The sequence below is a fragment of the Pteronotus mesoamericanus genome, unplaced genomic scaffold (assembly GCF_021234165.1).
Source record: "Pteronotus mesoamericanus isolate MK-2021 breed Mesoamerican mustached bat unplaced genomic scaffold, CSHL_Meso_final scaffold_36, whole genome shotgun sequence".
Classification (NCBI taxonomy): Eukaryota; Metazoa; Chordata; class Mammalia; order Chiroptera; family Mormoopidae; genus Pteronotus; species Pteronotus mesoamericanus.
In genome coordinates, this window is record NW_026555313.1 from 21,406,579 (window position 1) to 21,433,807 (window position 27,229).

General features: G+C 40.5%; 1 protein-coding gene across 7 annotated transcripts in view; it reads right to left on the minus strand.

Moving 5' to 3' along the window:
- SIK3 (SIK family kinase 3) overlaps positions 1-27,229 on the minus strand; it is a 272,649-nt gene that overhangs the window by 16,519 nt on the left and 228,901 nt on the right. For 5 of the 7 annotated variants that reach the window (XR_008530770.1, XM_054592295.1, XM_054592293.1 and 2 more), the window contains exons 7-19: positions 15,759-15,877; positions 15,089-15,199; positions 14,386-14,529; positions 13,874-13,951; positions 13,636-13,745; positions 12,137-12,290; positions 11,720-11,875; positions 8,798-8,868; positions 6,424-6,567; positions 2,568-2,718; positions 1,800-1,925; positions 1,451-1,536; positions 878-987 (exon numbers count right to left, since the gene is read on the minus strand). Coding sequence is in view for 6 of the 7 variants with exons in the window: in XM_054592295.1 (XP_054448270.1) it covers positions 878-987; positions 1,451-1,536; positions 1,800-1,925; positions 2,568-2,718; positions 6,424-6,567; positions 8,798-8,868; positions 11,720-11,875; positions 12,137-12,290; positions 13,636-13,745; positions 13,874-13,951; positions 14,386-14,529; positions 15,089-15,199; positions 15,759-15,877 (1,560 nt within the window). In the remaining variant the exon portion in view is untranslated. The remainder of the gene's footprint in view (positions 1-877; positions 988-1,450; positions 1,537-1,799; positions 1,926-2,567; positions 2,719-6,423; positions 6,568-8,797; positions 8,869-11,719; positions 11,876-12,136; positions 12,291-13,635; positions 13,746-13,873; positions 13,952-14,385; positions 14,530-15,088; positions 15,200-15,758; positions 15,878-27,229) is intronic. The other 2 variants (XM_054592296.1, XM_054592294.1) reach the window with 1 other exon arrangement.

Genomic DNA, 27,229 nt, shown 5'->3' on the forward strand with positions numbered 1-27,229 from the left:
AGTGTGCATAAGGCTCATGTGGAGGACTTGTCAAAACACACATTCCTGGGCACTACCCACAGAATTCTGATTCAGTAGGTAAGGCTAGGGCCCCATGGATTTGCAATTCTAAGAAGTTGCCATGAAAGTTGGTCCATGGATTATTCCATGACTTGGAACAGTGTTTTTCAAACTCTACTGTGCATACAAATGGCCTGGGGATACTGCTAAAATGCAGATTTTGATTTAACAGGTCTGAGATTCTAATTTTCCTGCTCACGTTGTTGGTCAGGGAACCCTACCTTGAGTAGGAAAAATACAGAGACCAATTCAGACCGTCCAGGGGATCTAGACTGTGTGGCGTTATGTAAGAGATTACCAGTTTTTGAATGCTAAGTCCTCATACTGCTGGTCTCGAAAGACCCACACTAATTAGAGTATACTCATCTTCACCTTCATCTGAACACCCACAAGAGAGGATCCACATGCACAATGGATAACCAAACAGAGGCGCGACAATAAGGAAGGTTCTGGTAGCAGCTTTTTATTTGATAGAGTTGGAGGATGTTTTATTAAAAATATTAATAGATAACTTTTATTGAGAACTATTGGGTGCCAGAGACTGTTTCAAGTGCATATATTTATTCATTAAATACTATTATTATCCCTATTTTACATTTGAGAAAGCTGAGGTGAACTGAAATTAAGTAGGTAATTCGAGGTTCAGAGTTAAGGAGTTGGTAGAAACAGGATTCAAACCAAGGCAGTCTAAACTAAAGCCCACACCCTTAAATACTATATTATTCTGCCATTCAAATCAATTGCCTGTGGCATTCAAAGCGATGACTCATTTTTTTCATGTGGCATACTATGGATCAGCCTAAACCTCTCCACTCACCGTGAGACTGGATCATGGCACTGTTCATGGGCGGAGGACTGTTACTGGGTTGTCTGAAGAGATGGTTGTTGGGGTGGTTGGGGGGTGGGCTTGAAGGCTGAATCCTTAACCTTCAAAAACAACAAAACCAGATAAATAAATTTCCTGAGGCAACATTATAGCCTTGAAATTAGCTTCAGCCATTTGATACACATAAGCAGCAGCTATTTTTTTCAGTTTTGATAAGCCTCCAGGCTAGGAAAACATACATAATCCACTCACCACCGTCTACTTAAAATCCATTCACATATTATTTTACTGGAATTTCCCAAAGAGGCAGAGGTCGTTGTGGGCCAGTATCTGACCTTCTGTATTAGATGTCAGATTACTTTATTCATGTGGCTAAGAAAATGAAGTGGCATAGGAAGTCAGGATTTCAAGGGAGGCTGCTGAAATTTAAATTGGTTTCTCTACTTTTCAAGTAAGTTTTCCAAGATGAAAGCTAAAGTTAGTCAGTATCTCCCACAGGAGTCAGGCCAAGGACACCAAACTATAAAGACAATGGCTTAGGCACAAAACAAAATGACTCATTACCTCTGGAGCTGGTGAGTGAGGAGGGCAGGCTGATTTTCACATGCAGCCTGAAGAGGCGGAGAAGGCTGAGGAGGACAGATAGAATCCTAAAACATATGGGGGAAAGGAGAAAAGTAATTGTGAGCTTGAAGATTAACACGAGTTATTCTCAGGAAGGGAAAGAATGGAAAGAACTGTCACTGAGATGTATGCTTTTGTCGTTCATCAAAAAAAGTCTACCTTTACCTGAACATGTCAACCATAAACATAACTCCAATTGGTCTCACATGATCTCCTCCAAAAATCACAGGCAAATTGGCCTGAAAGCAAACTCCAAACAAGTTGGGGAGAGCAAAGAACGAAGGCCTACTTGAATCTGTTGCTGGAGAATTTGATGGTGTTGCTCCTGCTGGTATAACATATGCTGCTGCTGGGTCTTCTCCAGGGTTCTTTCATCAATCTGCCCCCCATACATCTTCTGCAGCTGCTCACACTCCTGAAGGGAAAGCAGTTAATACAGATGGGATGCAGCCAGGCCCACCCCATGCCGTGATGTCGGCAGATGCAGATCTGCCCCGAGGTTTCATGGAGATAAAGAGCCAACACAGTATCCTCGATGAGCAACTCATCCACTTATATAGGTATTTATGTATTAAGTACATATTCACACTCTGTTTTGCATGAACTAATGGGAAACACCAAGGATGGTCTGTGTACAAGTGAAAATGTCCAGTGTGAAGTCTGGATACAAAGAATATGCCACCTGAAACTTGGTCATCAGGAAGGCAGAAAGGAAGCTGGTTTAGAAGACTGACGGTACACATCCTTCCTCTGGGAGCACCATTCCATACCAACTGGTGAGTATGCCAGGTGGTAGCAATGCACAGCAAGCTCCCACAAGACCCACTGCCCATTCTGAGAGCAATGCCAGGGTTGCTTACAAGTACCTTTCCTGGTGCTTCCCACTGAAAGCCAAGCACAGAAATTCCTCTCTAATGAACTACAGAGACAGGAGGAAAACTTAGTCCCTTCATGGGGTTAGCATTAGATGGCTGTATGGCTTTGAATCTGTAAAACTGCCATACTGCTGATGTGAAGGGGATGGAAGTGGTCTCTGTTACCCATGCTTCTCCATTACCTGCTGCAACTGTTTGATGCTGCTGTTGTTGCCCATTTTTTCCAGGTGAGCTTTGAAGGCCTGGATGCTTGCAGCCCCATCTGAGAACCGGCGCACAGGAGAGAAACGCTCTGTAGGGAGGTGCAGGGTGTTGGAGTCCTTGTAAGTAGAGCTGCATATATGGGAAGAGAAGGTTAGGGGCTGGGACTCAGGGGTTTTGACCACATCACCTAAGAAGTGCTATTCCAGATGGACACAAAGATGGGTGGCTGCCCCCTGTGCCCCTGCATATGATGCCATGTCCATGCCATCTCCAGAAGCCAGTTGTTTCCCTAGCCTGCTCCCCTGTTAGAGGGCTCCAGGTACACAGCTTCCTTTTCTACTTACCTTAGGTTGTCTTAATTGCCAAACCTGGTGAGGTCCTGTCCTGGGATCAAATATATCCAGTTCTTACAAATATACCAGGTCGGAGAGAAGAGCTTCTAGATATCCCTCAGGCCAAGCTGTTATAAAAAACTTCTTTTTTCTTCTTTTTTTACTCATCATGTCTCTATCTAGTGCCTTTTGAAATCTAAATTCACTGTTTGACTCAAAGTTTTCCTTGAGCAGTAAGCACGTATGACCAGGAGGAAGCTACAGTTAGCTTTGTGGTCAACGGTCTGGCCTGGAATTAACAGGTTCTGTGCTAGAAAATGAAGGGCAAGGGGGACTTCTAATCCCCAGACAGAGAGAGCACATTCTTAAGGAATGTGGGCCTCAAAACTGTGCAACACAGATAAGGATACCTACTGTGAAATCTGGCCAGTGCAAACAAGGCTACCTACTATGAAAATTAACCTCCAACGTCCTCATGAAAGATCATTCGTGTGAATTACCATCCAAAACCCCACTGATCAATCAGAACACAGCCAGTCAGTATCTTACAGAAAGAAAGAACAAGTTATTGGTAAAGAATGCCTGAGATAGCATCAGGGTTAGAAGCTAACACCTATACCTGTGACATCATCAGACACAGATGTTTGTGGGTTAAGCAGATAAAAGACTGCCAAAGAAGCATCCCAGAAGCTGATGGAAAGCATCAGGGTTTTGTGTCCAGGCAGAGGTGATATCACAGTGAACTATGGATGAAATGAGGTGCCACCTTGCCAATTACTCATTCTGGACTGAAGCAGAACCAAGGCTAAGGAAGCAAGCGAACAAGCAAGTGATAATGCAGACAGGGAGGGAGAAGAGTCTGATGACTGTGCAGAGGCCAAAAGAGTGCTCTGGCAGCAGGAGAAAAGCCCTTTATGCCCTCCCTTCTAATGACGACTTTTGTTTCAGACTCTACCTGAAGCTTGACAGAGTAGTGAGCTAATGAAATGAGCATGAACATATATGTATTTGTTTCAGTAACACAAAAGACAAATGATTTTGGCAGACACACTCCAGACACAGTGATCATGAAAGCTGCTTTTAGAGGCATTTCCTCAATATTTCTTACTTCTGCTTTAACTTGAAGTTAAAGCAAGCATATATTGTTTTCTCTTCGAATCTGATTCTTATACTTTTAATTTTTCCTGATAACAGACACATTTCTGATTCACTCAGAAAGCTGTGTTCTTCAAGTAGTTAATGGAGTCTATCTGCACAAAACCCATTCTCTCCCATCAGAGCAATACTCCCAGGCCCAGGTAGTTCATGACTTTTCCAGAAGCTCAGGTCATGAACAGACTGCCACCCAGGTCAGCCCAGCACAGTAACTTCGGGGGAATAGTTCTGATGCAGTTGCTCATTTTGGAAGCACTGACAGTATCAACCGTTTTTATTTTTATTAGGAATCATATTTAAACTCAAGAGAGCTTCATATTAGGCTGATATTCCCACTATACTTTTCAAACAGGGATTGGGTCCCCACCTAGATTAGATCCATCCTATGTTAGATTTTTTTTTTTTTTAAATCACACTTAAAATCTTTAAAAATTTCACACTACACACTTCCAAGATTAAAAAGGTTGATCAGACTCCTCTCTTGTCTCAATGCTGGTGTTCATCTATTATTCTCCAGAAGAATATATATATTTGCTGTTGTTGAGTCATTTCCTCTGGAAGATAAAAGAAATTCAATAATCTCTCTAGGCCACCAATTTTCAGTGTTTTACAGCCTTGGAAAGTATCTTTTTTCCACTGCAGACTATCTTCAGTCTCGTGTTGCCATATGTGCTGGGTTTGCATAAATGTCCCACCTTACACAATCTGACACTCATAAAGCATTTATTTCAATTCAAACTTTCTTGACCACAGGAAAACAGACAGCAGACAGATTTCTAGCAGGCAAGGCCCTGACAATGACTGTGGGCAGGGTGGAAACCACATACACACAGTTAAGAGCCAACGTAGTTTTCCTTTAGTAACAAATGTAAACAGGATATAGAGTCTGTGAAAAAGGCTAACTGTGGAGATGTGCCGATCTTCATGTTTCTCTGATAACAATACCTCCTGAGGAACACTTTGAATTAAGCAAGGATACCCAAAGGTTTTCAGCTAAACAACAGATCCTGACAACGGCTGAAAAATTAAGTGCCAGGTTGTAGAGGACAGAAAGATCAAAACAAGGAGAAATAAAATGGTCAAGGGTCTATTAGGTAATAATGTAAAGCTTAGAGTTATTAAGAAATCATAGAAAACTTATGGGGTAGAAAGGCAGTTTCTAATAATCAAAGTACCTTTTGATGCAGTACCCTAACAATGTGGGTGCTGAGGGATTTTCCTTAGAAAAATACTCTTTGTGCCATCAGAATTTTATTTGAGAATCATCATTCCTCACAGTAACAGACCATTTTTTACTGAGTTATTCATGGTCATTTATAAAAGCTTATCTTCCTTCTTTCGGAGTTCCAACGTGGCATTAATTATGTCTCAGTCTGCTCAGAGTTCACCTCTCTCTGCTGATTACATCAATGCCCAATGGGTAACCAGTCACAATAAAAAACACTGTCAAGCTTGCCAGTGTGAGCTCGTCGCAAGATTTAACAAGAGTACATTTATAAACTTAATTTTCTTGAAATCTGACTGCTCTTCAACATTCTTAAGTAAGAATGCTCTTCATTGTCCTCCAAAAAAGATTAAAATAAAATAAGCTCTAGCAATCGGTGGTGGCTTTGAAAGTGTGACCCATGAGCTTGGGGATGTTTTCAGAATGGAGAGAGCTAAGATTTGTAGTCATCAAGGTATTCACAGAAGATAACCATCTTAATCTAGCGAAGTGTCACTCCTCTTTGCTTCTAGGTTTACTGGGATTCAATTTTGTGAAGTTTCGCTTGCCAGGTATGGTTACATTTTTTATTTCTTCAAGAGAATGAAGTATAAATGTGACAGAGTCCTAGTTAAAGAATTTGCCATCAGAATATTGCAAGAATGACTTTTCAAGCACAACATTCAAGAAGATGCAGTATCTCTGCTCTACCATTCACAAAGAGATGTATCTTCCTCTATATCCTAGCTCATTGTTCAGTGGTAACATGATAAAAAAATGCTCATTCTTTTGAAGGTGATGGGTTATTAAAGGTCAAGTCTACTAATATGGCCAGAAATCCTCTTATTTCCAGTTGGCCCTTTGAGAGCTTCACTTCCTTGCAGGTTTCAAGTTCGATTTCATCTATGAGTCGACATCTAGAATCACGAGAATCAAGTGCAGAAAATAAACATGCCTACGAACTAATGCGAAAGAAGAATCTTAAACTGCTCTGTGTACAGCTTAGTGCAAGGAGCTGAGAAGATATAAGTTCAGGATGCGAGTTAAAGGCTTGATGCTGGTCACCATCACTGTTAAGACTAGCCAGAGGAGTGCCTGTCTGATGAACCTCAAGGAGCTCACATAGCTCATGTGGCTACTCACCGATGCTGATCAGGTACCAGGTGAGGAGGCCAGACCCGGGAACGGAAAGGCTGCTGTCCTAGCTGCCGTTGTAGGTCCGGTGGGATCTCGGCTGTAGGGTTGGTCATGGCCAGTGTATGTCTTTTGGACCTATTTGCCAAGTACCTGCAACAAGCAGGAGCACATTTCATAGTAAAAAAGACAGACAAGAATATTCCTCAGCAAGAAGCATTAGAAGTTCATCTAAAGCACTCAGAATGAAACAGTGCCAGAGCTCAAAAAGGGCTCTGTGGCAAACAGATCCCTGACTGGATGAGAGTGAAGCCTATTCAACTGGCCAACAGAAGCTGGCTTACCACTGAAGTGGCTAAATTTTGGACCTAAGAGCAGCCACTGAAGACAAGAGGGAAAACAGATGTAGTTAATAAAGACTGATTTTCCTTACTTCAGTCCAACTAACAGAAGAATTTATTTCCTACCTGTTAATTTTATTCTTCTCTTTTCTCTCCAAATATCAAAAAATATTAAGTTGGAGAAAATGAGCCCTAAGGATTATTCCTAGAGATGAGCCAAGGGAGATATTAAGAAGGGTTCCACCTATGTCTCTGGACCCCACTGGTCCCCAGGTTTTGAGCATGTCCTCACTACAAGTCTCAGAAAAACAGATCCTGCCATTCAGGGATAGTAAATTCCAAAATCACCCTTTCCCTCATGCCCCAGATTGTAACTCAATCATCAGAGAAGACAAAATGATACTGTTCCGTGGCAACCAACATTGTCTAGAAGATGAACAAATGAAACCACATGAAATGTTTAGAATTGTTTTTAAGGGGGGAAAAAAGCCAAGGCAACAACAAGGTACAAGTTTCAGAAGCTGAAGAGTAGACAAGCTGATGCCTTTAATCTGAAGATCTTTCATATCTGCCATGTGGTCAATACCACTGAGAAGACACTGGACGCCTTTCATCTTGTTGATTCTTTCCTCCACCACTGCTGCTCTACTTGAGCATGCATGAAACAAGCACTATTCCTCTTCACTGCCACAAAACTAACGGGCATTGTTTTACTCTTTAAATGCTGGTCTAAAGAAGAAAGAAGATGGAGCTCAAGGAAGTAAAGTCCAAGACAAAGAAGATAATATGAAATATTGCTGTCTAATTAAAGTAGGGAGGCAGTTTTCTAATTTCTCTTCATTTGCAACTTCACATACCTTGTTACCAGCAAACTATAGAAAAAACCAGCATCAAAAGAAAAAGTCACCACAATTTTTCTTCTACCAGCTAAGCTATAGGAGCTGACCCACCTGCCAACATCCCTGTTTTCCACTCTTCTTTCCACTTGGGATCAGCTTCTCTTTGAACAGTAGCTCTCATACAGAGCTACTGGGGGTAGGAAGAGAGCTGGCTAGCAACCATTAGGTTCTTAAAAAGTGGTCTTGTTTCATTCATAACTACTTTGCCCCTTTAAGCTAAAAGTTATCAGACTCTAGAGTAATTAATGGTATATAAACTTGAAAAAGAGTAAACCATTAGCACTTTAATATCCATCTGATTAAGACACTCAAAGTTTCCCCAAGAGCCCATGAAAACCATTTTATTTCAACTCCCCTCAAGATATAAGAAAAACATATATCTTAATGAACACCTGTATTTCTGGGAAAGTACATGCTGGATTCCGGTCAAACACCCCTCCCCAGAAAATAAGAATGACTACTCCACAGGGGCCATGCATAGAGCTGAGGACCACAGCTAATGGAACTGAGGTGAAATGAATAGTATGCCAAGCCTGGTGGTCACTGCTGTTTTCTGTGTAATCAGGCATTGCTCAATGAGGTCCTGCAAACCATGGATATCTGTATCCGCCCCGAGCCCAAATCCCATATTCTTTGTCAGTATCTCTTTGTTGGTACAAGTACAGGGGGATGCAAGAAGCACAGAGCAAACAGTACAAAAGGTATTCATTCTTCTGGAAAGGAAGAGTCCATGCCAGAGGTCCATGGCCAGACTAGCTAGGATCACTGTCATATACCAAACCTCCAATTTCTTTTCAGTAAGCAGTTCTTGGTAGGTAGGAGTGGGCTTTGTGCCTTGTGAATACTATCAGAGTTGCAATATGAAGGCAGGGGGCAAGAAAGGTAGGAGGGAGGAGAGAAAAGTTTCTTATGGTTAATGCTGTCACACAGGGGACTTCCAATGGCGCTTACAGAAATGAAATTTTCTGGGTAGTCTTCTGTTACTTCCATGTAGGGAGGAACATGCCATCTGCCTTGGGCAAAGAGACCACACAAATGTTGTAGCTGCACCGTACCACCTCCTTGGGCAGACGTGACCTTTCGTTGGTTGCAGAAGGAGCCTGCCCAAGAACACTCTGCAAGCACTGCCAGATGCCACATTACCTCTGCACAGCTTCCTGATCAGGCTCCCCATCCGAGCTTTCCTCGTCCACAGGGGTAACTGCTGGCACTGCCTGAAAAGGGACAGAAGGAAAAAGCTCAAGGTGGTGCTTTCTTTGGAAACTGGACTTGGTGCAGGTCTTTCTGTTAATTTTTTTATTTATAAAACTATTCTTAGGACCCCTGAGCTATAGAGAACTTTCATACACCTTTCTATTTTTCCATTTTTACCTTGTTCAGGTTATTTTAAATTTTTAATTGGATTTCTTCCTCTGATTCATCTTCATTCGTTCATTTATCAACAAATAGCTGAATACCTACTGTGTTCCGGGATAAAATGTGAGTTAACAGATGTAGTTCTTACCCTTATTTTACAGTGTAGTGCAGGATAGAGACAAGTAAACAGACAATTTAAAAACAGCATAACCAAGTCCTCTATAGGTCACATGGGAATCAAGGAAGGCACCTTGGAAGAGGTGACACCTATCCTGAGACCTGAAAAATAAACAGGAGCTAGCAAAGATAAGAGGAAAAGGGGCCATAAGCCTTTGAGGTTTCCAGGCTGAGGGAAAAGGCCTGCAGGTATTTGAGGACCTGAAAATAAAGCAGAGGCCTGTTTACCTGAACTGTCTAGAAGTGACCTGTTTTTGCATATTAATGCTATTTCCAGAGTTCAGCTGTCTTTAACTCCAGAAAGTCAGGATAGTTTTTTAAAAGTATACAATATATAATTGTGCAGTTGCAATTCAATGCTTTAAAATTGCTGTTACCCACCTATACATGTAAATGAAGTGAGAACCACCACAATGCATGCATTAATGTGACTCTTCCTACTGCTTATGCCCTGGAATGCTCTGCATTCTCGACAGCTACTCACAGCCTCATGGCTCACATAATCACCATGCTTCAGGCACCAGAGCAAAAATCGTACTTCCATGATTTTGAAAGAGCATTTTTTAAATGGATAACAATTATAAAACAAAAAACTTTTTGGACTAATTTATTGTTCCAATGTTTCTAGGATTTCCAGATCCCTTACTACAATTCTGTAAGGCCTGGCGTAAACAGGATTAGGCAGAAAGAGGCTATAAATGATGCAGGAGAGGAGCACTGTGGCCAGTTATAAATGGCCTTTCATTTCACATTAATAGCTTTATTTTGAGGAAGGGGCAGTGGTAAACCACTGAAGGATTTCAAGCAGGGGCATGGTGATACAAGATTTATATTTTAGAAAGCAAGCTTACTCTAGCTGCAGAGTGAAAAGTATTGGTGGATGGCCATTAGGAGGTCATCGCATTAATCTAGGCAAAGGATGACAGTGGCTTAAGGAAGGGCAGTGAAGATGGGCTTTATAGGCATTGGGTGAATAATTTGATATGGGGAATAAGGGGGAGAGAATAGTTAAAGATAAAATCCGCATTCCCAGCTTGTGTAACCAGGAGAATGACAGTGCTATTCACTGTCACTCTAGAAGAGAAACAGGTTTCATCAAGTCAAGATAAGCTCATTTTGGACCACGCTGAATTAAAATTGTGAGTACTTGTGGGATAACCAACTAAATCTGTGGGATATCTGTCTGTCTGTCTATCTATCTATCTATCTATCTATCTATCTATCTATCTATCTCCCAGAAGAGCGTGCTATGCTGCAGAATCTCCTGGTAACTTAAATTATGAGTAGACAAGGTCGCCCAAAGAATGTAAAAAGAGATGGAAATAGGGCCTAAGATAAAAATTCTGGGTTTCACCAACTTCAAGAACACGCAGAAAGGGAACATGAAGAGAACAAAAGAAAATATTTCAAAGAGACAATGGTCAACAGTGACTGATACAGTTGGGAGGTCCAAAATGACAAAGATTAAAAATGTCCACTGGGTTTATCAATAAAAGCTTGTTACTGACCTTGGCAAAAACAGTTACAGTGGGCAGAGTAAGTCACTCCACCTCCTATAAAAGTGTTCCTGAGCCTTTGTAACCTGCACTGATCTGGCTGTTCCCTGAATGCTTCTGCCACCTACTTACTAGTCCATGGTATTCACTCTGGCACTTAACTGCACATGGCCTTTTGCTATTATTCCAATATTTCACATATGTTGATCTTGTCTTCCCATACCATAAACTCAGTGAGGCTAAGAACTACAAATCCAATTCTTTCCTTTTTCTGATAGCAATGCTACAGAAGGCATGGCCCATGGACCTGAGCCAATCCACAAACTGTTGCATTACTAATCCATTATAAGGTTAAGTACATAAATAGAGTAAGATTTTAAAAATCTTAAAAAATAGAAAGATTTTAAAGAGCTATAGATACAGGTACTACCCGATCTTAGTGTACTATGAGATTGAATGAACAAACGAATAAATGAATGACTTTACCTATGACAGGAAAATAACCAGAAATAAACAGAGCCCAGGGGCAGGGGTTTGAGTGTAACCACCACATAAAAAAGACAGCATTGAGAGACACCAACTGACAAGGTTAGAACTTATGAAAGTCAATCATGTGATCCAGGTTGTACCAAAAATGCAAGGTAGTGTTAATCAAAGGAGAAAGGGGTGATGAGAAGGTAACTTTGGAAACCAATCTAAAAAGTAATTTATTACAGAGAAAACTGTTAGATTCCACTGCCCTGAGGCAGGGTGGCAGAGATACTTAACAAAGGTATAAATGGCCCACTGAGGATGAGGATATTCTGGAGCAGGCTTCAGTGTAGAAATTATTTGGTTAAGAAAAGTAGTCAGTCAAAAATAAAGACTGGAAAATTCTTCTAGCCTGCGGAAAATGGGGATACACTCAGCACCTTAGGTTTAGAGAAAAACAAAATTCACACATTTAAGTTGGAGATTCTGGTTTACCAAATGTGGGCCCACAACTTCTTCATCCAAAGCCTCTGAGAAAATACGTTGGCTCTGTGCTGCTACTCACTGGTGTCATGGTGACGAGTGGAGAGGGTCCCCGTGGGCGCTTCAGCAGCTGCTGAGCATGGAGCTGGATGTTGGCTCCTCCATCTGATGCCCTCCGGCCAAGGGGGCCCATTCCATTCAGCAGCTGTAGTGGGGGCGGCTGTAACAGGGACTGCTCCTGTCAAGAACGCAGTGGTGAAGAATAGACTCGTGAGGTGGTGGCAAGGAGGAGAGAAAACAGCAGGACTCTTATCTACTGAAATAAAGGGATCTTTTGATTGTGACAGAGACTGATCCTCCCTCTTATCCAAGATGCTTTGCAAGAGAAATTGTCCTTCTCTACAAGGAAACACGTAAATCCTGGGGATGGTCTCTCAGTCTCTCAAAGGAAGTTCAAATGTGTTTCCTCTGGGGCAAGCCTTCTCCCATATTGAGGTACCTTGTACTCAAGCTGCCCAGCTGGTTGCAAATTTTGCATGGGCAACAGGTTGTGCATGAAGTTCACGTTAGGGGCCACCTGTAGGAAAGGAGCCTGTGGGTTGACTCCAGGAAAGCCAGGTAGGAGCTTCTGCAGATCATCCATAACTTCCGTGCTGATAAGAAACAGGATGAGACAGAAGTTTCATTAATATCCTTACTCAAAAGTACTATATCCCAAAACTGATAAAACTGGTAAGTTCAGGACAATTTATTTTATTACATATTTTTTACTTTCCTCCTAAATTTCCCAAAGCAATAGAAGCCTCACGTGTGGCATCTGGCTCTCTGCCACTTTACTATTTGGACCTGGGGGATGCTATTCTTTACTGGCCACTCACATAAAACCGACAGATCTGAGCCAAGAGGAAATACTGGCACCAGGCCAGTTCAGGTCTGCAGAGTCTAGAGCAGAAGAACAGCAAGTTTCTGGAGCACAGAGGCCACCCACTAAAGCAATGGCTGCCTGAAGCAGCAACTGATTCACCAGGCAAAGAATGCAATTACTCCTGCCAGTGCTGATAGGACTGATAAGTAAGTAGTGGATGGGCAGGGCTGTCCTACTACGACAGTAGGATTTACAGCATACTTTAAAACAAGAGATCTTTCCACTAGCAGAGCAACACTGCTGACATAGTCTTTGGAGCCAGAATGTTTCCTTACTGCCTGTTTGAACGTAGGCCAAGAATGAGAAACATAAAGCAAGCAAATCAGCAGGCCTGAGGAAGGTTTTTGGAAATCACTCAGAGAAAAGAGGTATTTGTTAGAAAACCAGCTTTGCCCCTAGTTGAACTCCCAAGAGAACTCTTGACACAACTTCTTCTTTCAATAAAGGAAACGTTCAGAAAAGAGGTAAGGACATTTTTAACATTGAGAGTCTTCAAGTGTAAAATGAAAAAAGGAAAAGCTGGCTTTCAGGACATTTCCCCAGTGTGAGGGCATCAGGAATATACTAAAGGATTATTTTGGGAAAATACTCTTCAACTTCTTCAGTTTGTTTTTCAAGTCTTGTTTACTTAATTTAATTTGTAAATCACATTGCATCATTTGTCCTCATTTCCTAGATAAGTCTTCCATTAGAGCATGTAGCAAACATCTCTAGAAACTGTCAAAGTCAGATGAATTTTGAATTTTAAGGGGTACTTTCATGTGACTTAATATGAGGAGACCTCAATCTTTGTGGGCAGAGACTATCATACTCCTCACCAAAGGACTGTGATTAATTGGCATGATTTTGGCTACCGGTCCACTATCCATTAGGGAGAGCTCTGTAATTTTTTTACAAATCTAGTCTGCTCTAACCAGGGACTCTGGACTGGGTTAAAAACATGTCTTGGCCACTGGATTAGATTTCATCTGGAAGACACAATGAAGTAGGAAAAATGTACCATGGCAGGAACTCATAGTCAGATGGGAATTCTTTGCTCGGGTGTTAATTAGGGCTGCTGGCCAGATACTCACCGTGGGTCAGCCACACCCACTGTGTGCCTCCTCATTGACAAATAACGAACCAATGCTTCAGGGGAAGGCTCTTCACCTTCATCACTGTCCAAGTTCACTGTCCCATCCGGCTGAGATGCAGGAAAACACAATTAAATTAGAAATGGGAAGTAATCAAAAATAAGAAATAAGGAAAGGAAGCAAAGATATGGTAAAGAAAGTGATTTCAGCTGAAAACTATTCAGAGGTTGCTACTTGCCTCCACAATTTGATTCTCTGGGTTGATCAGCTGCACCTGCGGAACGCTGATGTTCATGGTGGTACCAGCCTGCTCTGACTGGAAAGCAGTACATACAGATACACACATTACTTAAACACTAGAGGGAGACGATAGTCTTTCAAAGAATTCTTGATTGCTAAAGTCTATGTTTCTACCTCTGAGTCTTTGGTTCCTCTGCCCTTAAAAGCAGTATTAAAAAAGCATTTTTTAGAGATGACAGTCTTTCTCAATGATTTGTTGTTTCTTCAAAACAAAAACAAAACAAAGACTGTAACTACTGTCCACCTCAAGTACTTGAATACCCTTCCATCCACTGTAAGAAAAGCTCAGATCTTTGCTTGATCTGACAAAGGAAAAGAGGATAGGTGGATGGGACAGAGGTAAGGAAGAACAAGAAACTCTTAAGAGTTTGTGAGCAATGGCTAACCACCTTCTGCCCCCTTCCCCCAATATTATTTGTCCCAAATCCAGTCACTAGAGTTATTGCCCACCTGGATATTGATTGGTGCTTGAAATGCCATGGCTCGAGGCATGCTAGAAGGCGCTCCGACACGCAGGGTTTTATGTCTCTTGTGTCGATCACACAGCAGACTGTAGATTGCACTATAGTGATCATAGGCATCTGATCTTAATGACTTCCAACAGAAAAAAAGGGAAAGAGTAAAAAACCCTGGTGAAACAGCATGTCAATGACCAAATGACAGTAGAAGACCAAAGCACGTTCTTTCTAAGGCCCAGACAGGGGTATGAGGAAGAACTGGAGGCAAATAAAAAGACCCAAGTTCCTGATGGTGGCCAGATGCGATGGGGGCTGGGGAGGATGGGTGAAAAAGGTGAAGGGATTTAGAAGTACAAATTGTCAGATACAGAACAGTCACAGGGATGTAAAATACAGCATAGAGAATTTAGTTGGTAATATTGTAATAACTATGTATGGTGTCAGCTGGGTATTAGACTTATTGGGGTGATCACTTTGTAAGTTATATAAATGTCTAAACTCTATGTTGTACACCTGAAACTAATATACTATTGTATGTCAACTATAATTGAAAAATTAAAAAATTATTTTAAAATTACTAAAATTATTTTTTTATTTAAATAAAAAAAGCCCCAAGATCCCAGAAAGGAAAAATGAGAAAAGGCTGGATACAGGGAGTATGACTACATCTTTGTTCTCCATTCCTTTAGAGATACCTGTAGTGTCCGCTCTTTGTCCAGTCCCATGTCTTCCATGGCCAAAAGGACATCCTCATTCAAAGAATCTGTCTGTCTTTCTTCCTTTAGCTGTTGGCATTCAGCTATTAACTGTAACATTTAAAAAAAAAAAGTAAGCTATCAAATCCCTAATTAGCCACATTAAGAAGACATCACATATGTATATCATCACATATCAAGCTGTTCCATGTCCCCTAGCTTGGGATATTTTCTGGCCTCAGACAAAGCCTAAGCAACAAAGTCATGGGTACTCAGCTGTGGACAGACAAGATTCTAATTTTCCTGAGCGACTCTGGGGGTACCAAAGATGGCCGCAATGGTTTAAATAAAGGTATGCTATCAGTGCCACTGAATAAGCACACTAAGTAAGACAAGAGGAAGGAGACGTCTCCATGGTGGGTAAGCTGCAGAATTGCAGGTACTGTCTCAAAAGCCAAGAAGAGATTGATTTGGGGATAAGTAGTAGGGAACTGGTAGCACTATTCTCCAACAACTCTGCTGGTTCAAAATTCCTACTTTCACTCCTTCCTTAAGTATCACACAAGAGTTTGTTCCCAGTGCTGCCTGTTCACATCCTGGTCTGATCACAATCTCATCCAAAAGAGATTCCAGTCATTCTGAGGAGAGCTCCCTAAAGCTCCCTGCTCACCCTGTCAAAGTTGGGATCGGTGTCCCCCAGCTTCATCCATTTGTGCTTGCAGATCTGCTCCATGGAGAGGCGCTTACTCGGGTCCAACACCAGCATGTGACGGATCAAGTGCTCACACTCTGCAACAGACAAAGAGCCCACCCTTCATCTTGGGGAGGGAGATGCAAGCGGTGCCTCTAGTGAGGCAAGGTGAGCAGGGAGACTTTCTAGGTCCTTGCTTCTCATTTGTCTGTCCTGTTCCTTGATCCTTACCTATGTCACTGCTTGCCCCAGATGGGACTGGGCAAAGGCAGAAAGAGATGAAGAAAAGAGAAATTCAAATCTGGTAGTCTGGTTAATACCTTTACTAACAGTCTGATTAGAAAAAGTTGGGATAATCCTTAGATTTCATTTATTTATATTACATATGGCCCTATTTAACACAACAGATGAAGAACTCAATGTCCTCAGAAGAGATTCAGTATCTTATAAGGACCTCAGAACGGTGAGTTCTTTCCTCCTAAATGTATTACTATGTGCACACTAATACTTTTGGCTTAGGTGACCAAAAGCTCTCTTAAAAATTCAGGGAATTAACATTTCTAATGGTTCAAGGTCAAGGGAGAGTGGCACAAGCACAAGATGCCTCCCTACCACACACTGAGACTCTCTGACAGCCTTATTTTTTATTTTCTCAGTGTTGTTTAAACATTCACAGGTGCATACAACTGGACTCTGAGCTAGAGATTCAGATCAATAGATATTTCTCTCTAGGAGCTCATACCATATAATATATTGCTGAAAGAATAATGGATTCAAAATTAAGAGGCTTATATTTTGATTTTAAAACCACTCTCTATGTTCTCTGTAAATTGAGGGTATTGAGGATGATGTCAGAGTAGTGAGTGCTTGTGATAAAGGTGGTGGTGATGACGATAAAAACAGCATTATTAAGACTCCTCTGAGCACTTTACAATTATGATTATCTCATTTGATCCGGATAGCAATCCTAGGAGAAGGGTACTATCATCATTCTCATCTCAGAAATGGCAAAAATTAGGCGCAGAGAAGTCACAAAGCTTGTCCAAGTCCACATGGTAAGTCAGATTTCAAACCAGACACTCTGACTCTGGCTGGTGCTCTTCGGCCCGTGCTATTCTGCCTCTGTAATGCACACAGCTGTGGGCAGAATCCAAACTTCTGAACCATTCTTGCAAAATCTTCACCCAAGCCACCTTCATCTGTCACTTAGACGATTGCACAAATCTCCTAAATGTTTTTCCTGCTTCCACTCTTGCCCAACAGAGAAGCAAACGGGCTATTTCTAAAACATAAATCTGACCATAAACTACCTTGCCTACAATTCTCCAAACTTCTCACAGCCCTCAGAATAAACTCCGAAGTCCTGGGCCTACACTCTCGAGCCTCCATCTCTGACCTCATCTCCAACCCCTCTCCCCTTGGCTCGCTGAGCTCCATCCAGCCGCACTGGCATTCTTCCTAGCCTGTGCACATGTGTTACACACTCCCACCGAAGGCCTTTACACTTTCTGTTTCCTTTAGTTGCAATGGCTGCTCCTCTGACCTTCTTCACATGGTTAGCTCCTTGTCATTCCAGTAACAGCTTAAATGTCATTTTCTGAGAAAGCTGTTCCCTGGCCACCTCAAGTAGGCCTCCTGTCACTCTCTTTTATATCACACACTAACTAGTTTTCTTAACACTAATGATTTCTCTGTGAAATCATATTATTTATTTATTTACTTGTTATCATCTAACTCCCCGACCACAATTTAAGGTCCATGTCTTTCCTACTGCTGTTTCCAGTACCAAACCTCCAAAAGCAAAGATGGTTATTATACCTGTAGGAGCAGAATAAATATCTACTGACTATATGAACAAATAAATACTTATTGAACACTTACTCCAACCAAACAAGATTGTATTTGTTAAAATGCTTTTTAAAACTATAAAATTCTGTAAGATATAGGTTTAAAATCTTTCTGTTTCTATTTCATAAAAGCTGTCCTCAAAACTGGTCAGTAATAACAATAAATTATTACTAATTTTAAAAAGCTTTATATACAAGGCATAGTGATTACCAACTTTATTTCATTTAATCTTCACAACAACTTTAAACTAGATACTATTATCAGCACCACTTATAAAAGAAGAAACAAGTTAACAAACTCAACATTTCAAAGTAATCCCAGAGCTGAGACTTGAGAGCTATGCTCTTGTCTACCCTGTTATACATCTTCACATGGACATAAGTTCTGCTTGATCTATTTTTCCAGAGTGAATTCAACTGTGTAACTCCACAATTTATGCATCATTTGGCAAACACTATTCTACATTGTCATCTTGAAAGGAATACTAAGAATAATTAAGGCAAATTACTCTTAAGTTTTAATTTATTCTGACTTAGGAAATACAACAAAACAAAGTCCCTATATTAAAATGATTTTTAGGAGGCATTAAGTTGGTCTTGCTTTACAGCTCAAAGCATATTCAAATGCAGCATATATCCCAAAGTCTTAAATTCCTATCTCCCTTAAAAACAGAGGAAATGCTATCTAAACTTTAAGCATCTATTAAAATCATGTTTCCAGAGTAGCCAGAATAGACCCCACACTTGTAGCACCTGAATAGGCTATAAATATCACTGACACACACCTTTATGGTCTGCAATTACCTGAGGAGAAAAATATTCTTAATTTAGAAAGTTACTAAAGCTAAAGACCCCTGTGTAGGGAGCAGGCCTGGGCCTGATTCCAAAGATGTGGAATTGTCATTAGGACCCCTAGATGGCACTCTTCTGTTTTCTTTTGCTTTCCATATATCCTCGGGGGGAGGGGTGGGAGGGAGCCAATTAGTCCTGATTCAAATAAGGTCGAATGACATTCAGTTTACAGGCCTGATTTAAAACAGAGATTTTTAAAGAAATTGCCTTAAATACAAAATAAATCAACACCACCATAATATATTATGATTAGAAAACATATCTAGTTCAATTTCAGGATCTTGAAACTCCTATCTAGTCATTTGTAACCATTTTTTAGTCTCAGATGCCTTGAAAAATCTCCAGAAAAATGCCAACAAGAATTTATACACACAAATTTGCATGCAATTTTAGGCTGTTTAAGGAGCCACAAAGCATGCCAAAGATCCCCTAGGTGTTCTACAAGTTCCAGGTTAAGAATTCCCGGCGCAGTGTCAGTACCTAAAGACGGCAAGCAGCTCTCACCTTGTGTGCCCTCCATAATTTCCAGCAGACAAAGGGACAGAAATCTTCATATGTTGCACAGATGGTAAAACACAACAAAATGCAGAAAGCCAGAGTACTATCATCCACTCTTACTTCCTAAGTGCCATATTTAGCTCATGAAATTAAATTCAAACTAGATTTGAATACACCATTCTACACAAGATATGGAAAGAGGGTGAAAACAAAGGGAATAAAATGCTCTCAAACCTAACAGAATCAACCACAGAACAGTCAACTCAAATGAGTAAAAAGAAGATGGGGCTTTAGATCAACTGTTCCAGACACCAAGACATACTGCATTCTCATGTCAAAAATGGCTCTATCATTTATTTCCCCCCAAAAGGCAGTCTTTGATGATGAATGAAACTGAAGCACTTTAGGCAATGCAGGAATCTGCTGCTCTGCCCTTCACAGGCCGCTTCCATTTGCTTGGTGCCCATACCACGCCAAGTGGTCTCTGGTATGGGCAGGGAAAAGTCACTGTGGGCCTGTGAAACTTGATCCAACAGCAGCATGTTAACTAGAGGATGTACAGCTCAGGGCCTGCCCTGTGATGCTGACAGACATCTGGTTGACTGTGGAGAGAGATGCTGTGTGGGCAGGGAACTAAAATGGGAATTAAGTTGAGGCTGCCAGTATAATTCCATCTAAGAAAGCCAGGTCTTCAGTATCTTTTTTTCTTTTTTGACCTTGATAATAAACAACTCTTTCTAAGAGGCTGAAAATATTTGGACTCGGTGGTAAAAAATAAAGGATAGGGAAAGGGAATTAAAAATCAACCTCAAATTCACCAGAGAGAGAAGTTCTGTCTTTAGTTTCCAAGCTGGAAGAAGAAATAGAATAACTTAAAAAAAAAATTTCCTGACTAAAGCTTTAAAAACATGTCCCCTGAAGAAAGGTTAAAGGTTAGAGGCTGATTTATCTTGGAGAAGGGAAGGTGTAGGCAGGAAGGAGCATACTGGTTATTCAAGTATCAAAGGAGTTTTATAAAAGACAAAGTAAATTTATACTGTGCTGCTCCAGGGGCCTGAATTTGGAAAAATCAGAAAGTAACAAGTTCAATTTAGGAAAAATCTTTCTAATTATTAGAGTTGATCCAAATTATTAGGCTAGGGTCCTAAGTGAGTGGGGCCTCTTAAGGAAGGAGAGGGGGCAGTCAACTGGGCAGGGCCACACCTGGAGCACAGCTAATTTTATCTATTTTACAGACTAGTGTTCTGAGCAAGATTTCATGTAAAAAATTGAGTCAAGGAATAACTGGATATTCCTTGGTCCCCTCCAACTCTGTAAACTGTGTTAAAAAGGAATGACTTGTCCTGTGAAACAGTGCACTTATTATCACTAGGAATGTCTAACCAGAGGCTGGCATTTGTTGCTAGAAGGGCTTCTAGGAGTAGGTGTGAGGAAAACTGGGGGTCCTTACAAGAGGGAGACTGTTTTACTTTGTTGCAGATCCCCGGTGCCCACTATGACATCTGATACGTAACAGGCCCTTAATAACGCCAGGGTAAAGAAATACTGGACTGGATGACTGCTACAGTCCCTTCAAATAACTTTAATAATCAGATTCCACGCCACAATTTAGTAAGCATTCCCCAGACAACTATCATTTTACAGAAGATTTGAGATGTGGCACTGTTTTAGGATGAAAGTCTGGATCAGAATTTTTCAAGCCTTCCCCATGTAACTTTAGAATTGTCTCACACAGGGTACTTCCTTACTGATCTTTTCTCAGGCTATACAGAATAATCTGTGAATCAGATCGCCACTTGAGGAGACAGCTACATGTAGGCATAGCCATAGCATCAAGGTCATGACATAACAAACAAAAACAACTCTTGGCAAGTAATTCTCCTGTGGATTTAACTGAAAGTGTTAATAGTATATCTTTAACATGTTCGGAGAGTAAGAATGAAAAACACACAGAAAAAAATAAAAAGCAACATAGAGAAGGAGGGGCTGAAAGATTAAAAGAACAATTCTTCAAAAATATTGTTTAATAATTACTAAATTTATTGAGCACTTATATGCTAGACAGAGTGCTAAACTCTTTTAAGTTCATTTAATTTAAAACATTTAACTTATACACCAACTCCTTTAACTTATTAAATCAATTTTATAGCAAAAGAAATTCAAAAATCAGAGAAGTGAAGAAACTTGACCAGATAGTAAGAGGCAAAGCCAGGCTACAAATTCTGGTCAGTCTTACTCCAAAGCCAGAGTTCTTAACTCATACAGTACCTAAAAAAATTAATTATTGATGTTTTGAGTAGTAGCCAGCATATCTTAATAAAAACAAGTCAAATCAATTTCATTCATCTTTTGACAGATTAAATGCCAGGTAATTGGCATAGGTTTCATCATGACAGAGTCCCCTGCAAGCCAAATTCATAAAAAATGGACCAAGTAAATTCATGGTCAGAAGACTGTGAAAGAGTTGGAAAACAATGTCAAGAGAGAGCAGCAAGTTGGATTAAAATGAATCGAGAAGGTTTAGGAAAATGGTGAGGATTAAATGCACTACAGAAGAGAGAAGTTAAGTTTTTATACTGTGCTTGTTGCATGGTGATAAAGATTGTGATGGAAGGTTAGAAACAACAGGCTTCCCCAATCAAAGAATCATGGAAAAGGAGAAGGGAGGGATAAGTGAAAATTTAGGGACGAGGGTCCTCAGAATCTTCAGGCTGATCCTATAATGAGGAGAATGCCAACTATCCCCTACACTCTTCATGTGATGGCAAAGTATGGGACATGACAAAGCAGTCATTTTCAGCAACAAGGGCAGAGCAGTGGTCTGAAAGAAATTGAGTCACAGATTCTTTCTGACCACATAAAACTGCTGGGGAAACAGAAGACATCTGTGTGCCAGAAGACATGGGAAGAATGCAAAGAAGCAGCAATTACCCAGGAAATTCATGTTTCTTACAGGTACCTGGAAGAAGAGTATGGTCTGGTTTCTCACATACTAATTTTAATAAGTACTAGGTGTTCAAAAGTAATTTCAAAGCACTTAGCCCAAGAGTTATCTCCAATACTTTAAACAAAATTCTTAATAATAATTAATTCTCGAGAACAATTCAAATTTCAAAGAGGGCTCTATTTTTCTGAAATCTCAAAATCCAAAAAGGGAACAAAACAAATTGGTTATTAAATCTCTAAAACATGTTTTCCTGGAAAATGAATAATTTTTTAAAAAAGTTAAATGGCACTGAGGTCTTAAGCTTCTCAGAACAAGGATATTGCCTGAATCTGTCATCCATTCACTTTGTCCAGCTCAGGTACCAGTCTTGCGGACAACTGATGCTAGTCTAGCAGACAAATAGAACGAGACGGATACATGGTCTATGATGACAGTCTCTGGAAAAAGCAACATAGCTTTTTTAACAGTCTGTGCCTTACTTTATGTGTTCTAGATTTACAAATGTTTGTGACCCAGAGCTCCTCTTTAATACTATCCTGCTTTTATCAAAAAAGAAAAACCACGCACAAAACATACTGTTTTTCCTAATGAAAAGAAAATCTGCCATAATGTTCTGATCCTGTCATAAACATAGTTAAAATAGTGTGACTATCTTGCTATGTCATGACCCCTACAGAAATAATTAAAAAGTAAATCATTAAGAAATCATAGGTGTTTCTGCCAAGATACTTCCTTTTGGTAAGAAGCTGACAAGAGTTAGAATCCTTACTCTGCTTGTGGACTAAACCCTTGAAATGACAGCTTTTAATATGCCCAAGGAAATCCTGTCATTGTCAGCTGTCAGCTGAGGTCAAACCTATTTTACATAGTGACTATTTTAAAATCTAAACAACGCAGACAAATGGTCTTGAAATAAAATATTTCTACATATAAATAACATACACTGAATCTGCTACCCTGTAGATGAATTTGGAGATTGCGTAAATGTTAAATACAAAAATACACAAAGTAATGTTTTTTTGTTGTTGTTGTTCCAACAAAATTTTGTTATATTAGATATTGTTAGAATGACAGTGCAGTAAGGATTGGAAGATTTTTACTCAATAAATTACACTTTGATAACATTATTGTCACAATAGAACCATATAAAGCATTTCTAACTTGCAAGGTAAAGAGACTTTACTTGCAGTAACAGTCAATACCACAGCTTTACCCAACTCAAGAAAATACATAATCTTGGAATTAATCATAATGGAACTTAATCTATAATAGTGTTGGTTATAATAAGATTTGGCTCACAGAAAATAAGCACTGAGATCAGGTCCTCTAACACAATGGTACTGAGGAATAAAATTCTTTATTTTGAAACCATTTGCTTTCAGTACTTTTGGGGAAACAAAAATAGGAGTCCTAGGAATGAAGTAGCGAAATTCCCAGAAGGATAATCTGACAACAAGAGATCAGACAAGAAAGTGGAGAGTTCTTAATTTAAATACAAATCCTAACACTACTGTTTCTGCAAATTATTATCAGAATGTTCTGGAATAGAAATAAAGGTACTTATAACTACATCCTGTGAGACACTCTCTGTGGTTGAACAGAGGCCAAAGGGGGATGGCTTGGAACAATTTAGCAAGTAAAGATAGAGCTGGTAAGAAAAGCTTCTATGTGAATCAATAAATACACTGAGAGGCTTTCCTCTTTGATTGTAACAATTTATCAGCTTGAGACAGACTGAGGAGAAAACAAATGTTTGACTCATATATCTCCCTTTATTAGGAAATAACACCTATTCTTGAACTTTCCTTATTTTCTAGGTGGCTGTGATGCTGCTCAAATTAAGATTCAGAATTAGGAGATGCTGGCTTAAAGGCTGGCGATGCCCACAATTACCTCTAGCCTGAGCTACACTGTTATACTAGAGGCTGTCTAATTTGCAGTTTACATTTTTTTAAATATAAGTTTGTTGCTTATACTATCACAATATTATTCAACTATATTTTAAGTCAATATCAATCACTATGGGACAAAATTATGGCTCAGTTTTACTTGATACTGATTCTTTTCTCAATAAATAATCCAGCTGTAGATGGGCAAAATGTCTATTCCAGGACTCTCTCAAGATACTTGAAATGACTTGGCAGATACGGATTGATTTAAAATTAAATTATAATCAAAGACAGATAGTTTCTGAAACCAGACTATCAGGATTCAAATTTTACCCCTGCCACTTAGTAGCTGTGTGATTCTGTTTTATGTTATTTAACCTTACGTTGCCTCAATTATCTTGTCTATCACATGGCAACAGTGGCCTGCCTCATAGGTTTGTTTTGGATAAAAAATAAGTTAATGCAACAGTCTATGGTATGTAGACAGTGTTTAATGAATGTGAGCTAGTACCCAAATCTCTGGAGTCCTTCCAGTTAAGTTTCTTCCTTTTCTCTGTTTAGTCAGAAAACAATTTGCTTCAAAGGGATAATAACAAACAGTTCAGTAGCAGTATTCATCCATTGGTTTCCATAGGTAAAATGATGGAGATGGTCAGGAAGGCCTGCCTAACTCTGAATTACAAAGATCTAGCCTCTTTGCTAACATCATCTGTTATTTCTGCATTCCCTAACACAAAAGCACTACACAGGTTTTCTCCCTGTGGTACAGTATGCCTTAGAAAGGTATGAGAGAAATGCTTTGAGGACTCTGAGCCCCTTAGGATATAGAGACTGATGGGTGAGCTACTTATTTTAACCTCCCATCCCATTTCCACTAACAAAATGCTTTTAGCCAAGCAAGATTCTGTGAGGTTCTTGATGAGTGAGCCAATCAGAGCAGAGTTGTTTGAGTCTAAGTAGAAGCTTTTTGGCAGGAGCTGCACAGTACAATTTCCATCAGAAGCATTATGTAAGTCTAGGTCTTCCATTCCCAGCAATAAAATGCTTATGCAGTATTACAGTTAATTAAATCACAATCAAGTCTAATCAATAAGGACTCAAAAATACTGTCCCACAAGAGATCTCTATGTACTCACTGTCACTGCAGTTTTTTTCACTGTAAATTAATGTTCCTTCAGTTAAATCAATGACTGATCTTAATACATCCTCTAGCAGTTAGTATGAATGGTAAATAGGACAAATCAGGCTTTAAGAAGTAGGCCTCTGATGATTTTCAAATACATATTTATTAGTAGTAAACTTCTGGTCAAGATAGCAACGTAAGTAAATGTGGTACTCAAATCCTCCCACAAACACATAAAAATTACAACTAAATTACAGAACAACCATCACTCAGAACCACCTGAAATCTAGCTTAATATAACCAAGGATATAAAGAAGAAGCCACATGGGGACGGATAGGAGGATCAGAAACACAGAACAGGCTTGTCGCACACCCACGTGTGGCAGATAAAAACTGAGAGGGGTATCTTGCTATAGAGGTCCCAACTGAGGAGCGAGGGGTCCCAGCCCCACACCGGTCTCCCCAGCCCAGAGTTCAGGTGTCAGGAAGAGAAGTCCCCGTAAGTTCTGAGTATAAAAACCAGCAGGGATTGTGGCTGAGGGAGATAGAGAGCTTTCGGAGACCCCGGCAGTTCCTCTTAAAGGGCCTGCGCATGGACTCACTGAGCCTTATTTCCCTCTGAGTTCCAGCGCTGGGGCAGCAATGCAAAAGGTGCCAGAGACAGAGACTTAAGGAGAGAAAATAAATTGTCTGGCATCAGGGAGAGAGCTGGGGAAAGAGTTTTCTCCCAGACAAGTGCTGGCAGGGGCCACTTGTTCCTACATTGAGCCCTCCCCCCACGTATGTGCTCACAGGCTGGTGCCATATCTGAGTCTCCATCAACCTGGCTATCACTGTTCCCCTGCCCTGGTGATTCCTTGAGGCCTCAACCCATCCAACTTGCAGCCCGACCTGCCATTTCCAGTGGCTTTTCCATATGAATGGCCTGTCCTGGCTCATGCTTGACTTTCCTAAAATCCCCCTAACAAGCAGAACCTGGCCTCAGTGTGCCCCAGACCTAGCACTACCAGCAGCAGCCTTGGTTCACAGCTTGGCCTCACCTGGGCACCTTCAAGCCCAGCACAAGTAGCAACCATGTGCAGATTGCTCTGTAGCTCATAGCTCATGCTAGTGGACACAGGCACAACACAGATGGTGGCTGACCTTGGCCTGCACCTCCCAGGAGGCCCCAGTGCTAGTGCACTCCGTGGACAGCTTTAGACCACCTCTAAGCACCACCCCACCACCTCCACAAGCAACACACTCAAGGGACAGACTGAGCAGGCACCAGAGCCCCACTGAAGTTAAGTCCTGCTCCATGGGGTGGGCCCATGCACAGCTGATGCTCCATGGTGGTTGGAGGTCAGCAGTCACTGCCAGTCCTTACAGCTGATCAGCTTGGTGGGGTAAATCTCTCCCACTGAGGTGCCAACAGCAATTAAGGCTCAACTACAATAGGGGGGGTGTACACAGCCCACATGAGAGGTGTACCTCAAGTGCCCAGCTTGGGTGATTGGGGAGGCTGTGTTACTGGACCCTATGGAACACCTAAACATTAAGGCACTCTAAAAGCCTGAGAAACATAGAAGACCTACCTAATACAGAGAAACAAACACAGGGAGGCTACCAAAATGAGGAGACAAAGAAATATGTCCCACATGAAAAAACAGAACAAATCTCAAGAAGAAGAACTAAGAAAAATGGAGACAAGCAATCTACTAGATGCAGAGTTCAAAACACTGGTTATAAGGATGCTCAATGATTTTAGGGGAAGACAAGTGAACTTAGAACTTCAACAAAGAGATAGAAAACATGGCAAAGGACAGAAAACATAACAAACCAGCCAGAAATAAAGAACACATGAACTGAAATGAAGACTACATTACAGGAAATCAACAGTGGAAGAGATAACACTAAGGATCAAATCACAGATTTGGAAAATAAGGAAGCAAAAAAACAAAAAAACAAAAAAAAAACCAACAACAACCAAAAACCAAAAAATGAAAACAAAACCCCAATCAGAAAAGCAAAAAGAAAAAAAGAATCCCCCCCCAAAAAAATGAGGATAGTGTAAGGAGTCTCTGGGACAACATCAAGCGTACCAACATTTGTATCATGGGGGTGCTGAAAAGGAGGAGAGAAAGAGCAAAATGAAAACTTATTTGGAAAAAAAGAAAAAGAAAAAGAAAAGTTCCCTAATTTGGTAAAGGAAATAGATATTCAAGTCCAGGAAGCAGAGAGAGTCCTAAACAAGATAAACCCAAAAATGCCCACACCAAGACACCCCATAATTAAAATGCAAAAGCTTAGCCCTG